Source organism: Coregonus lavaretus, assembly GCF_964263955.1.
Source record: "Coregonus lavaretus genome assembly, chromosome: 27".
Classification (NCBI taxonomy): domain Eukaryota; kingdom Metazoa; phylum Chordata; class Actinopteri; order Salmoniformes; family Salmonidae; genus Coregonus; species Coregonus lavaretus.
Window position 1 is genome coordinate 19,984,940 of NC_140014.1, and position 14,948 is coordinate 19,999,887.

Sequence of the window (14,948 nt, forward strand, 5' to 3'; positions counted from 1 at the left end):
CGGCCCCTGACCATCCTCAAGAAAAAATAAGAAAAAATCAGTCCGCAGCTGAATCTAGTTGATGATCCCTTGCTTAGAGGACTCTATGGATGAGGAATGGGGAATGCAGTGGCCAGACCTCAGTCTCACAGTCAAGGCTTCATAAAACGACAGACAGAAAAATGCTGAGCCAGGAAGGCTTGAACGGACAACCTGAAGAATTCACACTGCGGACCGTGCCTCTGTTTCAACTTGTCTGTCACCATTTGCTCATAAACCTCAACATTAGGAAGTGAAGACTGCTCTGAAAACTCAATCACCCATTTGAGGTGCCTTTCTTCTTTAGTTTCTTACAGCATAACGTTTTTTTCCATACCATCGGAGTTCACATTCAACAGGAAAATGTTGGGAGATTCATAGTAGTCAAAAAACTCAGTAATAGAATATTCAGAGTCCATAGTTATTCATCAAGTTTCTCAGCTATGTCCAAGGTTGGAGCTGCTTTGTATTATTCATTGTTCCCGCAGAACAATCTCACAGAAGAGAACCACAAACTGAGGGAAAATATGTGATTTATTGCTATTATTCATCATGTCACAATATGGAATTGGCCATTTATTTGGAAATATAGCAACACATCTGCAATCAAAAAAAAAATCCTCCTCAGAATGTATATTAACCGTTACATTAAGGCAGGTACAGTAAGAAGATTAGAAACCATCTTTTTGTCTTGTAGTTGTAGGGAGGAGCACAAAATGCTGTGAGGTTCAGAGATGATTGTAACTGGATCACAATTTAACACTAAAAGTTAACTTTTGCCGTTAGGTTCAGAGTCTCAAAAGGAAAGCCATAATAAAGCTGTCATCTTTCTAAACAGATACTGTTTCTCTATAAAGAAAAGTGCCACAGGAAGCCTGCTGTGCTGGGAGCAGCTTGGAGCTTGTCCTGAGCAGTAACACATCTTCGGTTTCACAGAAGAATCTTGTAGTAATCGTCCTTGTAGCTGTACAAAACCACCACAGCAACTCTGCAAAGACAACACACTCATCAAGTCCCAATATCAAAGCCCATTTCTCAATAACGCAATGTTTGTCCAAAACAACCCCAACCCCATATGGCCATTAGCAGGCTATGTTGAAGTACACAAGTGTACAATAGATTATGAACACCTGCTCTTTCCGTGACATAGACTGATCAGGTGAATCCAGGTGAAAGCTATGATCCCTTATTGATGTCACTTGTTAAATCCACTTCGATCAGTGTAGATGAAGGGGAGGAGACAGGTTAAAGAAGGATTTTGAAGCCGAGACAATTGAGACATGGATTGTGTATGTGTACCATTCAGAGGGTGAATGAGCAAGACAAAAGATTTAAGTGCCTTTGAACGGGGTAGGGTAGTAGGTGCCAGGTGCACCGGTTTGTGTCAAGAACTGCAACGCTGCTGGGTTTTTCACATTCAACAGTTTCAAGAATGGTCAACCACCCAAAGGACATCCAGCCAACTTGACAACTGTGGGAAGAATTGGATTTAACATGGGCCAGCATCCCTGTGGAACGCTTTTGACACTGTGTAGAGTCCATGCCCCGACGAATTGATGCTGTTCTGAGGGCAACTCAATATTAGGAAGGTGTTCTTAATGTTTTGTACATTCGGTGTATGTTTCTATGTGTAAAGGGAATGCATAACAATTACTACGGACATCAATGACAGACAATAACCTATAACTGCTTTCTTGTGTAAGCCTACCACACCAGGTAAAGTCGGTTTAGTATGTTTTAACTGGCCGGTTCTTTGTGGAAAAACAGCCTAATTGGACTATTCTTATTCATTGTCACCATCATTATTGCCCTTTCTTTTCATTCTTTCACAGGGTATTTCAGATGATCTGGCGGGCATCAAGTTACGAGTCTGTTTTGAAGTAAATGAAAGAGCGGCTGTAGCTGCAGCTCAATGACTGTGGAGCCATATGGGCAGAGTAGTTTATAGGCACAGTGCAGCCAGGCGACTGTTTACTACTGTGGCCTTTGGCCCACTTACCATGCCTTCAGAAAGTATTCATACCCCTTGACTTATTCCACATTGAGTTACAGCCTGAATTCAAAATTGATTAAATATATTTTTTTTCCTCACCCATCTACACACAATACCCCACAATGACAAAGTGAAAACATGTTTTTAGACATTTTTGCAAACACCCGAGTGAATACTTTGTAGAATCACCTTTGGCAGTGATTACAGCTGTAAGTCTTTCTGGGTAAGTCTCTAAGAGCTTTCCACACCTGGATTGTGCAACATTTGCACATTATTCTTTCAAAATGTATTAAGCTCTGTCAAATTGTTTGATGATCATTGATATACAACCATTTTCAGGTCTTGCCATAGATTTCCAAGTAGATTTAAGTCAAAACTGTAACTCTGCCACTCATGAACATTCACTGTCTTCTTGGTAAGCAACTCCAGTGTAGATTTGTCCTTATGTTTTAGGTTATTGTCCTGCTGAAAGGTGAATTCATCTCCCAGTGTCTGGTGGAAAGCAGAATAAACCAGGTTTTCCTCTATGATTGTGTCTGTGCTTAGCTCCATTCCGTTTCTTTTTTTATCCTGAAAAACTGGCCAGTCCTTAATGATTACAAATATACCCATAACATGATGCAGCCACCACTATGCTTGAAGATATGGAGAGTGGTACTCAGTAATGTGTGTATTGGATTTGCACCAAACATAACACTTTGTATTCAGGACAAACAGTTAATTGCTTTGCCACATTTTTAGCAGTTTTACTTTAGTGCCTTGTTGCAAACAGGATGCATGTTTTGGAATATTTGTATTCTGTACAGGCTTCCTTCTTTTCACTCTGTCAATTAGGTTAGTATTGTGGAGTAAAATGTTGTTGATCCATCCTCAGTTTTCTCCTATAACAGACAAACTCTGTAACTCTGTTTTAAAGTCACCATTGGCCTCATGGTGAAATCCCTAAGCGGTTTCCTTCCTCTCTGGCAACTAAGTTAGGAAGGTCCCGTGTGGCTTAGTTGGTAGAGCATGGCATTTGCAATGCCAGGGTTGTGGGTTCGAGTCTCACGGGGGACCAGAACGAATGAAAATGTATGTACTCACTACTGTAAGTCGCTCTGGATAAGAGCATCTGCTAAATGACTAAAATGTAAAATTAAGGATGCCTGTATCTTTGTAGTGAATGGGTCGATTGAGACGCCATCCAAAGTGTAATTAATAACTTCACCATGCTCAAAGGGATATTCAATGTATGCTTTTTTATTTTTACCCATCTACCAATAGGTGCCCTTCTTTGTGAAAACCTCCATGGTCTTCATGGTTGAATCGCCGTTTGAAATTCACTGCTCCACTGAGGGACCTTACAGATAATTGTATGTGTGGGGTACAGAGATGAGGTGGTCACTCAAAAATCATGTTAAACACTATTATTGCACACAGAGTGAGTCCATGCAACTTATTATGTGACTTGTTTAAGCACATTTTTACTCCTGAACTTATTTAGGCTTGCCATAACAAAGGGGCTGAATACTTATTGACTCAATACATTTCAGCTTTTCATGTTTTATTAAAAACCTAATTCCACTTTGACATTATGGGGCATTGTGTGTAGGCCAGGGACTAAAATAAAATAAAATGTAATCCATTTTAAATTCAGGCTGTACCACAACAAAATGTGGAAAAGGTCAAGGGGTGTGAATACTTTCTGAAGGCACTGTATCTGGCCCTCTCTGTGACCTAGTTCAAGCGAAAACAAACAAACATGCACATAAAATCCACTGTGAATATCTCCATTGTTAGCAAATGATGGTAATTTATCAGTAAACACTTTTCCCTCATCAGTGAATGACACACACATTAAATTAAAACCAACTGCTCTGGATGGTCTACGAAGAGCCCTGTTAGAGCCAGAGAAATGGGCTCTTGCTTTCTTCTATGTTATACCCATTCATGAGAGAGAATCCATCAAATCCTACATAGGCTCCTTGTTCTGAGCATCCAAATAAAACTAGGCAGTCTTTGAGCAGGGCTATAGGCAGTGAGGCTGATATTAGCCCAGTCCCCTGTACAGAAGGCCTGCAGTGGGGCTTTAACCCTGCCTGTGACCTGGTCTATGGCCCAGGGCTCTGGGTGTCACTCACAGTGAAGAAACTCAGACAGAAGTCAGACAGAGACAGGACAAATCCTTACCCCAAATGGAAATCTGATCATCTGAGGAGTTGGTGTTTTACAGACTGTAGTTATCTTTGACCTGCTCTGTTTGAAGAGTTGACTGACATCCACACACCTGGGGTATGGGCTGGGCTTTTCTGGTGTTTGCTGGTCATAAAAGGAAGTCTGGTTTTTAAAGGACCTTTAATGCTCTCGACCGTTTTCCTCAGGTTTCATGATTTTTAATAAAAAGGCGAGTTAAGGCCTGAGTCAGACCCCGGGAGCACACAGGGGCGAGGCGATAGGGTCTACTGCCCTGCTCTCACACTCTGGCTGGGCTGGGTTTGCCTGCCCTGGAACACCCAGACCCTGAATAAAAAAAAGAAAAAAAGAATGCCCAGTACACAGCTACAACTACGCACCTTTTTAGGATTTTGAAGTGGTGGATCTCCTCACAGATGGACTTGAGGTAGCGCTGCTTGGGGAGACGTGACAGCAGATGTTTAACGCTGATGTTGAACTGCTCATCTCCATCAAACTGGAGAGACAAGTGGCAGAAAGAGAGAGCGAGAAACCAGCAATCAGACATTCAACATAGCTGCTGCGATCAAACAAACAGGGCTGTTTATGTAGTTGTAGTTACCGTGTCGGAGACTGTGTAAACATTCACTCCACCATCTGCAGTTAATGGTGGGAAATATAAAAGAGATCTGCAGGTTGTGGATTTTCCACAATGTATATTTTTGCCTGTCGCGGCTGGCGGTGCAGTAAAGCTGCCCAGTGAGAGAGGCGGCTGGGAGAGTTAAGAGTCCCAGTCCCTCACTGCTCTGTGGGGTAATTAGTCCGTGTGATGCATGGTTTCCTGTGAGTCTGGGCATTGTAATTTGTTTTATACAGTGAAAGTGTTTTCTCTGACACTCACTCACAAAGCCACATGTGTGATGTGAGAGGGGAACTGTATAGGACCGCCATTCATTTGGCGCGAGCGTCTGCTTAGTTATGCAACCCTGCTTGTGTTCAGAGCATTTTTTATCTTTCCTATGTTTCTTAACACCATATAATTGACGTTCTCATTTTTTGTTGTTGATGAAAACCAGGGGTTCCGGCTTCGTTTGGCAGGCCCTGCGATCAGGAGTTTGGAATGTGAGTGTTCACACCTTGTCCCAGCTGGTAAGTCTGTGGTGTTTGTGGGAGGGGGACTCAGGGCAGGTGACCTAAAGGGTCCTGGCAGGACTGCTGGAGGAGGAGAGTGAAGGTGTTCCCCCAGCTCCCCAGACAGGACTCCCTCCATACCCTCCTCCATCCTGCCAAGATGTCCTTTATTGACTGTGCAGACAGAGTTAATGATAAGCAGAGCTGGGTACAGACCTCCAATGATAGGAAGTTGATGAGGGTTTCCTTCGGCAGGTCCACCTGGGACAAAAAACAACAGAGGGAGGTGCGTTAGACTCCACAAAGACAATGGATGTTATTTCACCATGTACTCCCAGACCATACCGTACATAGCATGCTGTCTGTTTTCTAAGGAAGTAAATGTGACCTCAGCCACAGTATCCAAATATAAACTATAAATATCAAGACACATTGCACATTGGCAACACAAAACAGAAGGTTCAGTTCCCTCAGCTTAAGGTCATTTGCACACTGTGCTGTATCAATGTACTCTGTGAGCAGAACATTACCTAATTATTCTTCATTCATGGTGCTCTCACCACCACTGACTGCACTACTGTAAAGGTCCTTCGCAGGAAATCATAGGACCATCATATGCCTTTATATTTTGGGAAAATTGGATTTCTCTTTAGTTAGGGGTATTACCTATGACAGACAGGTAGGATTACTGATGATGTAACCTGGAACCAAACTTACAGCTCTGAGTAAATACATACCGGCATCTAGGCGATTATGTCTGTAATGTTTCAATAACTTACACTCCAGCATCTAGCCTCTAACTCTCTGATGTGAACCAGACACAAACATATGGAATGACAAATGTATTTGGAGTATGTCGTATCAGTAAATACTACACTGTACAATTTACTCTGTGAATACCTCCTTTCAAATTTACTCCAAAACCACAAATAAACTAAATATGGTAGCAATTTAGCTCCAAATGACATGCCCTCTCCTTTTGTTTTTTGTTTATTGTTCTGGAGCAACTGGAATCACTTTGTAGCTATCTACCTCCAGGGGAGCTCTCTAAATCCCACTGCACGCTGATGTTTGCTATTATAGCTATCAGCTAACTTCTGTCCTCATTTCACTATTTCACACATGGATTCAACAGATAAGGTGTAAAGCGGGGAAAACAGCAAATTACTTACAGCCAGAACTTCGATGTCATTGCTCTTGTTCTGTAAATTGCTAGCAAGATAATGCAATCTGGTTTGTATCTGAAAAAGAGAGAGTGGGGGAAAAAAATAGTAATTGCTCCGATGAATCCAATGAAACTGGGAAACAAAAGCCACTTCATCTTCACATGCAATTGGTCTCCATGCGAGCCAATGGGGTTTAAAACTGGGCTGGCCGTGCGTAAAAGGCGTCGTGTTGTCTGACCTTGATGGATGCTACATTGCTTAAGTGAGACAGAGCTGGGAACCACAGCCAGAGAGAGTTGTCTCGTGGTCGGCTGCGTGACTGGGCTTAGCTCAGTCTGTCTGTTAAAGTCTACTTCAGGACAGGTTTGAGTGACCGGTGTGATTGACAAACCTGTGTCTCGTAGCGCCGTTTAGCACTGGAGGACACCTTCTCTGGAGAGATAAGTAACACGTTCATGTTACTGGAGGCGCTGCTCCCGTGCTGCTCTGATGATCCTGTCAAGCCACAGCGCGCGCACGCACGCACACACACACACACACACCCCTAATGAGACCATGGGAATATGGCTGAGCTGAGTTCCTCTACAGCCTTCTCACACCATCACCGACAGACACCAGTACACTGAGAAGCCATCATTGTTACCCAGCCTAATACGGCCAGTGTGTTGCATTAAGGTTTACATATACTGTGCGTGTGAGCCAGAAGTGGTGTGAAATGTAACACTAGCATTAATGACTTTGCAGCTCACATAATTCACCATCACCCTTTAAATTATCCATTCAACACAGCTCTACCACCATGTAGGAGCTCGTATGAAATCAAACCCAGAACCAAGTCAATGGTACTGAGGGTCATCCCTGGATACAGGGTCGAGAAGAGGCTGTTCAACTGTACCAGAGGTATTGACGAGTGACCCCTTGGGGTTCTGAAGAGAGACAGTCTCAGAGATTTCCCTGTTGGAGGAGAGACAAACACAGCTGTATTAGTCTCTTTCCCCAACAACACTAGAAGTCTATTACAGAGTTAGTGTGTGGGTTAGTAAACCGTGTTGTCACCGAATATTTCTCTCCTCAAAGAATTTGGTCCGACATTTCTGAACAATGTGATCCACAAGGTCAGACTCTGGAATCCTCTTCTCTGACTGCCTTTCCTTCTCAAAGGACTTGACCTGGGGACACACGGGGGATAGGGAGGGGAATCAGACCTGCTTCCAACACAAACTTTCATTCTACATTCTCATATTTTTCATATCAAACTAATGTATACATCAAACCATTTGGAATTCATATCAATACCATTTATATGCACCAAGCTTACAGCACAGGTGCAGTCCATTCATAGTACAAGTAGGAGAAACAGCCAACTAAGCCATATTCCATTTCACACTACATAGTCAGATGCTGGCCAAGTGAATGTATCAAAGTGCTGCATTCCACCCAGGACTTACAATCACATACAGTTGCAGTAAAGCACAGTTACTATGTAAAGAGCTTTGAGCATCTGGAAAAGCTCTATATAAAAATCAATTATCATTATAATTACCTTGATGTAGTTCCCCTCCTTGTCTGAGACCAGGGCCATGCAGGTGATGCCAGCCTGTCTACAGTGCTCCAGCAAAGTCTCCTGGGACTGGACACAACGACACAGTCAGACACAGAGGGGAACAAGAAACAGTGACACCAGAGCCATATTTAGAGAGTTACGCCAACTTTTAGAATATTGTTCTAATTCTAGAATTACAGCTACATAGCATTGTTTAAATATTCCCCATGTAATGTTAAAATGGGGAGCGTACACGGCTGTCATAGAACGTGTCGCTCAGTTGGTAGAGAAGGCGCTTGCAACGCCAGGGTTGTGCGTTCGATTCCCACGAGGGACTAATACGAGAAAATACACAAATGTATGCACTCACTACTGTAAGTCACTCTGGATAAGAGCGTCTGCTAAAATGTCAAATGTAAATGCATCATAATGCTCATTCCAGACGTTCATTTTTATAGTATTTTTTAAATATTCCCCATGTAAATGTTAATTGGGAGCTAACATGGCTGGCATAGAACGTAAAAGTGTCATGTAAATGCATCATAATGCAGAATCGCACCGGCCCTACTCTAGATGGCTCTGATTGACTGTAGAAAGAAAACACTACTTTGTAATAGCCAAGTGTAAAAACAGTATATCCTGCTCCCAACATCACAATGGGCTCCAGATCCTGCAACCCATTTCTAGACCCAGACTAACATTTACAGCAACTGCTACTATGTGGATTAACCAACTGTGTGGTTTTGGTGAACTAGAACCTGCCTTGCATGTTATTGCACAACATGTGCTTGCTATAGGGGTTGTGGTTACAGTGGGCTACAGAGTTAAGTGGTTACAGTGAGCAAGTGGACCCCCTTCAACACTTTACAGTGTATTAGCTTGAGGATAAACTCTCCCTCAGCCCCATGTTTCTTATGTACGATGACAGTGGGATTATGGGAAAGATAGTTTGATGTGATGTGGCCTCCTGTAGCTCAGTTGGTAGAGCATGGCGCTTGCAACGCCAGGGTTGTGGGTTCGATTCCCACGGTGGGCCAGTATGAAAAATGTATGCACTCACTAACTGTAAGTCGCTCTGGATAAGAGCGTCTGCTAAATTACTAAAATGTAAAATGTGTTTAGTAAAGGTGGGCTGTCTGTCTAAGAGTACGAGTTGGAAGCAGTCCTGGTGGTTTAGGGGTGTCCTGAAAGCTGGGTTCTGGCAGGTTTCAGTGGCTTTCCTACATCTCATCAGTTCCTGTGCAAACAGAGAGCGTGTGCCGTACGTGTTGGACAACACGAGTGGAATGTCATAATAAAAGCAGAAAACTCCCCCATTTCACACTGAGATCAGAGTGGGTGCTGTGGTGGGGATAGGAGAGAGAGACCAGGGAAGGTTGAGATACCACTGGGCCATGGCAGCGAAAGGTCTGGATAATTCAAATGTGTGCTGGTGGAATGCTTCACTTGTGCCTCAAATTCCTCAGGCGCGGCGGAGAACCAAGTTTTGCTTGGAACGGAGAGCTGCTCTCCCCAGTGCCCAAACCGGGGCCTGTCCAGGTAGTGTACTCACCTGTGGCTGTGTGTGAGCAGCAGAGCTGATTTATCCTAATCAAATACTGCCAGACAGGTTTCCTCTGGCAGGCAGAGCTGGGTCAGACCAGAACAGTAGACTGCTGAGGTACAATCTCTTTACTGTTTATGACCTCTGCTCTGCTCTCCAGGAGTCTCGCTCCCCACCAGCTTCCTCACAGCAGCTCTCTCACTGACAGACAGAGCGAGCGAGCTAAGGCTACAGGTCCACCACTGTGGATGACTGAGGGCCGACCAGCTTTCTGCCATATGCCTCCCAGCTGACCGCATGTGGAAAGGGTTCACCATATTTGTCTAGTAAAAGCTAGAGGGGCTTTTATTTCACTGTACTTGTGCACGTGACAAAACTTTAAACTTTACCATCTCCAGACTATAAATTAGCACTTACTGGAGATTTGGCCAGTAAAAGCAGTGCATGTGAAAGGTGTTAACAATAGACCAGGAGGGGAGCAGCTTGACACTTTAAAAATAAACTGAACACGGCCACCTGACCACTGGATGTTGTCTCGCTCACTACAGAGGCAGTCTGAATCAGGCCATCACATAAACATGAAGAATGTGAGAGGCATGGCCCAGCACAGTGACACTACACCATTCACATTCACCAGGGAGATAACTACACATCTCAGGTGAGAATTGGTCAACAGACTTCACCTACAAACTGAAAGTAAAAACTGCTAATATAACTCTTTACAGTAACAGAGATGAGGAAAGTCGATCAAAGAAACAACTGGGCATCGTGTTTCTTAAACGAGCTACACTAACAGACTTATAAAAGGAACCTCAAAATGGATCCCATTCCCCTGAGTGTTTACAGTTCCATATACGGTAAAGGTAAATAACTTTACAGTAGCTTGCGAAAGTATTCACCCCCCTTGGAATTTTTCCTATTTTGTTGCCTTATAACCTGGAATTAAAATTGATTTGGGGGGGTTGTATCATTTGATTTACACAACATGCCTACCACTTTGAAGATGCAAAAACATTTTTGGGGTGAAACAAAAAGACAAAAAAACTGAAAACTTGAGCGTGCATAACTAATCACCCCCCCAAAGTCAATACTTTGTAGAGCCACCTTTTGCAGCAATTACAGCTGCAAGTCTCTTGGGGTACATCTCTATAAGCTTGGCACATCTAGCCACTGGGATTTTTGCCTATTCTTCAAGGCAAATCTGCTCCAGCTACATCAAGTTGGATAGGTTCCGCTGGTGTACAGCAATCTTTAAATCATACCACAGATTCTCAATTGGATTGAGGTCTGGGCTTTGACTAGGCCATTCGAAGACATTTAAATGTTTCCCCTTAAACCACTCAAGTGTTGCTTTAGCAGTATGCTTAGGGTCATTGTCCTGCTGGAAGGTGAACCTCCGTCCCAGTCTCAAATCTCTGGAAGAATGAAACAGGTTTCCCTCAATTCCGACCAGTTTCCCAATCCCTGCCAATGAAAAAACATCGGGGTGATGGTGTTCTCGGGGTGATGAGAGGTGTTGGGTTTGCGCCAGACATAGCGTTTTCCTTGATGGCCAAAAAGCTCAATTTTAGTCTCATCTGACCAGAGTACCTTATTCCATATGTTTGGGGAGTCTCCCACATGCCTTTTGGCGAACACCAAACATGTTTGCTTATTTTTTTCTCTAAGCAATGGATTTTTTCTGGCCACTCTTCCGTAAAGCCCAGCTCCTTCAGGGTTATCTTTGGTCTCTTTGTTGCCTCTCTGATTAATGCCCTCTTTGCCTGGTCCGTGAGTTTTGGTGGGCGGCCCTCTCTTGGCAGGTTTGTTGTGGTGCCATATTCGTTCAATTTGTTAATAATATATTTAATGCTGCTCCGTGGGATGTTCAAAGTTTCTGATATTTTTTTATAACCCAACCCTGATCTGTACTTCTCCACAACTTTGTCCCTGACCTGTTTGGAGAGCTCCTTGGTCTTCATGGTGCCGCTTGCTTGGTGGTGCCCCTTGCTTAGTGGTGTGGCAGACTTTATTTAACTAATTATGTGACTTCTGAAGGTAACTGTTTGCACCAGATCTTATTTAGGGGCTTCATAGCAAAGGGGGTGAATACATATGCACACACCACTTTTCCGTTATTTATTTTTTAGAATTATTTTAAACAAGTTATTTTTTGTCATTTCACTTCACCAATTTGGACTATTTTGTGCATGTCCATTACATGAAATCCAAATAAAAATCAATTTAAATTACAGGTTGTAATGCAACAAAATAGGAAAAACGCCAAGGGGGGATGAATACTTTTGCAAGGCACTGTACATGCAGTTTGGTCTGCCTATCCATGTGGGGTAGAATAGAATGGAGGTGTTGCCACCTGTTGGTTTGGTATTTTCACAGCAGACGGCACTACGGGCTGCTCATCACTGACCTGTGACACGTCATAGACAATGTCAGCAGAAACACCGGCTGTCCACAGCTTCTGGACCACGTTGATGGCTCGGCCCATGGAGGTGTGACCTACTGGCACCACCAGCACATCACACAAACTGATAGAGGGCTAGCAGACACAGAGTTAGGTTAAAACATGCTCACACAAAGAGTTCCACACAAATTCTCAGTTAACTACAGAGGGGGTAGACCCATCAACTGTCATTGTACAGTATATACAAATGGGAGCCTTTCCAAAACAGCTAAATTTTAGAGGCTGTATAATAACAGACATTAACTTTCATGGAGGCTCAAAGTAATAAGCCATTAACAAATATGACCTTCTGTGTCTGTGGGTCATTAACACTGATGAATTGTTAATAGTACTCACCGGCTCCTCCATGCTGGCCAGGGCAGCACAGATCTTGTCCAGAGCCACACTGGCCCCTACTGCCGAAGGGACAGGAGCAGAGGACGCTGGGCCACGGAACTCAAGGATCTACAGGAAGAGAACCCTGATAAGGACTAAATCCTGATAGTTCAACACTTCCAAGGACCTGAGCAGGAGGGTGGTAGGATGGGGACATTACCAGGTGGTCGTATCTTCCTCCTGCAGCCATGATGTCTGGCACTGTGCGTCTGCGTTTCTTGATGAAGGCCACAAACTGGAAGATGACCCCACAATGGTGTTGCACCTTATAAACCAGACCCAGATTTACAACCACCTACAAGACACACAAAAACGAGAGAGAATCAATAAATCCGCAGGAAACACACACAAAATGCCATTCTCTTCATACACCAGACTCGGAGTAAGAGTTAGGAAGTGGGAGATCTAGTAGTAGTGGTACCTGTAGCTTGACTCCCAGCCTCCTGAGCAGGCCAGTGAGTTCCTCCAGGTCTTTGAGGCCCTGCTTGGCCAGCTGGGTGACGGCAGTCTTCTGTTTGGTCAAAGAGGTGATGAGGGGGACCAGGTCCTGCAGGTCTCCTTTCTGCTCTATGTACTTATACAGAGTCTGTAACTGACAGGGAGACACAGACAACATCGGACATGGACAGAGAAAATACAGTATCGGTTCAAAAAAGGCTGACCTTGAGCAGAGAAAAGTGGAGACACTGATGAATTCACCAGACCAGTCATAAGCACCAGATGCCAGAGACAACAGGAGGTACTTACACTGTTGTTGGACAGGGACAGGTTACAGAACTTGGCCTCCACCTCTCTTCTGGTCAGCTTTTCACTCTATGAACAGAGACAGGATACCATTATACAATTTTATAGTTCCAGTTGTAGAACAAAAATGTAAATGGACAAAACTTATTTCACACAATGTACGCATGCATAGTGTGTTTAACTTGCACATGAGCGCCGTGTGTAGAGTACTAACCATGGCGTCACAGAGGATGCTGGAGGCGTGGCTCAGTTTGTCCTCGGGGACGCCGCTGTGTAGCAGAATGGCCTTCAGCAGGCTGGTGTGGTTCAGGTAGATGTGGTAGTTCCTCTCCTAACACACCATCCAACAACACACCATTACACCACCCAACAGTGTCTCTCCTGGTAGAGAGTGGTAGTTCCTATCCTAACAGCATCATCAAACACAAACACAATAACACCTGAGCACAATTACAGTCCAGCCTCATCCCTAAAGCACTACTGTAGGACTGCTCAGTGAATAATGGCCACAGGCTGGATGCTGCCCTCTCATTCAGAGTGACATACATTCTTAAAAGCTTTCACACACAGAGAAGGGGGGGGGGGGTTATACAGTAAGTGGTGCAATCAGGGAGAGGGAGGGCCTTTTAGAGGTGGCCTGGCGGCATGCTGGTCTTCTAGCTGTAGTAGAGCAGGCCTGGGTTGGAATGGGTTCGTGCTGGGTGAACTGTGCCTCCTGCACTGTCTAGAACCCAGGGAGTGAACAGGTCTGTGACCAGAGCTAGACAGAGAGTGGACAGTAGTGTCTGGGGCCGAGTTGAGACAGGGAGTATACTGTAAAGGACAGTATGGTCTGTGACCTTAGCTAGACTGACAGGGGAAGTAACATGGTAAGAGGAATTACTAGACGGAGTGGTAACAGTGTGGTACCTGCAGGACACTGAACTCCTCGATAATCTCTGAGATGGTGAAGATGGTCTCAGCGTCAGGCAGCAGGCTGTTAGTGACAGGGACAATGATGTCAAAGGCACACTCCAGCAGCTCCCTGGGGTGGGCCCTGTCCAGCTTTCTGGGCCGGAACACACGCTCAATGCTCCACCTGCACACACACACCATTAAATTAAGCTGGTTTCATTACATTACACTGGGCATAAACACATGCTCGATGCTGTACACACACACACACATACGTACACACACACACACACACACGCACGTACACACGCACGTACACACGCGCACACACAGGATGACATCCACAGGTTTATCAAAGACTGAACATGCATATGAAATGGTTAGATTCAAGTACTCAGTGATTGACTCCTGACTATGAGATTTACCTCTTGAAATGGGTAATATTATTTCTGGCCACAAATCTTGCGAATGCCATCTGGAATGGAGACAAGAGAGAGAATAAGTAAAACAGTGCATGCAGGACTACAATACATCACTATGGAAACACACAGTCCCGAGGTTGTCCCAGGGTTGTCCCGGAGTTATCCTGGCCCTAGTCCACTGAGTGCTGGGATCATTGAGGGCTAGTTAACGGAGCGTGTAGTACTTCCTGCTTCCTGATGCTCACCCGGAGGTCATAGGGCAGGGTGACCAGCATGCCACTGTGGTCCATGAAGCAGGCCGGCTCACTGCCCTCATACAGCTTCCTGTTCCTGGGGAGGAGCAGGGGGGTCTGGAGACGCACAGCCCCTGGAAAGACAGCCACAGAGACACTAATGTAAATGTATGATAATAAGTTTAATGTACACTAAACAAATTATAAACGCAACATACAACAATTTCAAAGATTTTACTGAGTTACAGTTCATAAGGAAATCAGTCAATTGAAA

The 14,948-nt window shown here is 44.3% G+C and overlaps 1 protein-coding gene across 2 annotated transcripts in view; it reads right to left on the reverse strand.

Moving 5' to 3' along the window:
• Positions 1-534: 534 nt before the first annotated feature.
• LOC311103053 (eIF-2-alpha kinase GCN2-like) overlaps positions 535-14,948 on the reverse strand; it is a 34,972-nt gene continuing 20,558 nt past the window's right edge. Inside the window, exons 23-40 of one of the 2 annotated variants that reach the window (XR_014610058.1) lie at positions 14,687-14,808; positions 14,445-14,494; positions 14,035-14,203; positions 13,340-13,456; positions 13,129-13,194; positions 12,803-12,973; positions 12,542-12,676; positions 12,343-12,450; positions 11,953-12,081; positions 8,003-8,089; positions 7,516-7,628; positions 7,355-7,413; positions 6,851-6,954; positions 6,466-6,534; positions 5,510-5,554; positions 4,564-4,679; positions 4,181-4,309; positions 535-1,006 (exon numbers count right to left, since the gene is read on the reverse strand). Coding sequence is in view for 1 of the 2 variants with exons in the window: in XM_084144569.1 (XP_084000695.1) it covers positions 949-1,006; positions 4,564-4,679; positions 5,510-5,554; positions 6,466-6,534; positions 6,851-6,954; positions 7,355-7,413; positions 7,516-7,628; positions 8,003-8,089; positions 11,953-12,081; positions 12,343-12,450; positions 12,542-12,676; positions 12,803-12,973; positions 13,129-13,194; positions 13,340-13,456; positions 14,035-14,203; positions 14,445-14,494; positions 14,687-14,808 (1,718 nt within the window). In the remaining variant the exon portion in view is untranslated. The remainder of the gene's footprint in view (positions 1,007-4,180; positions 4,310-4,563; positions 4,680-5,509; positions 5,555-6,465; positions 6,535-6,850; positions 6,955-7,354; positions 7,414-7,515; positions 7,629-8,002; positions 8,090-11,952; positions 12,082-12,342; positions 12,451-12,541; positions 12,677-12,802; positions 12,974-13,128; positions 13,195-13,339; positions 13,457-14,034; positions 14,204-14,444; positions 14,495-14,686; positions 14,809-14,948) is intronic. The other variant, XM_084144569.1, reaches the window with a different exon arrangement.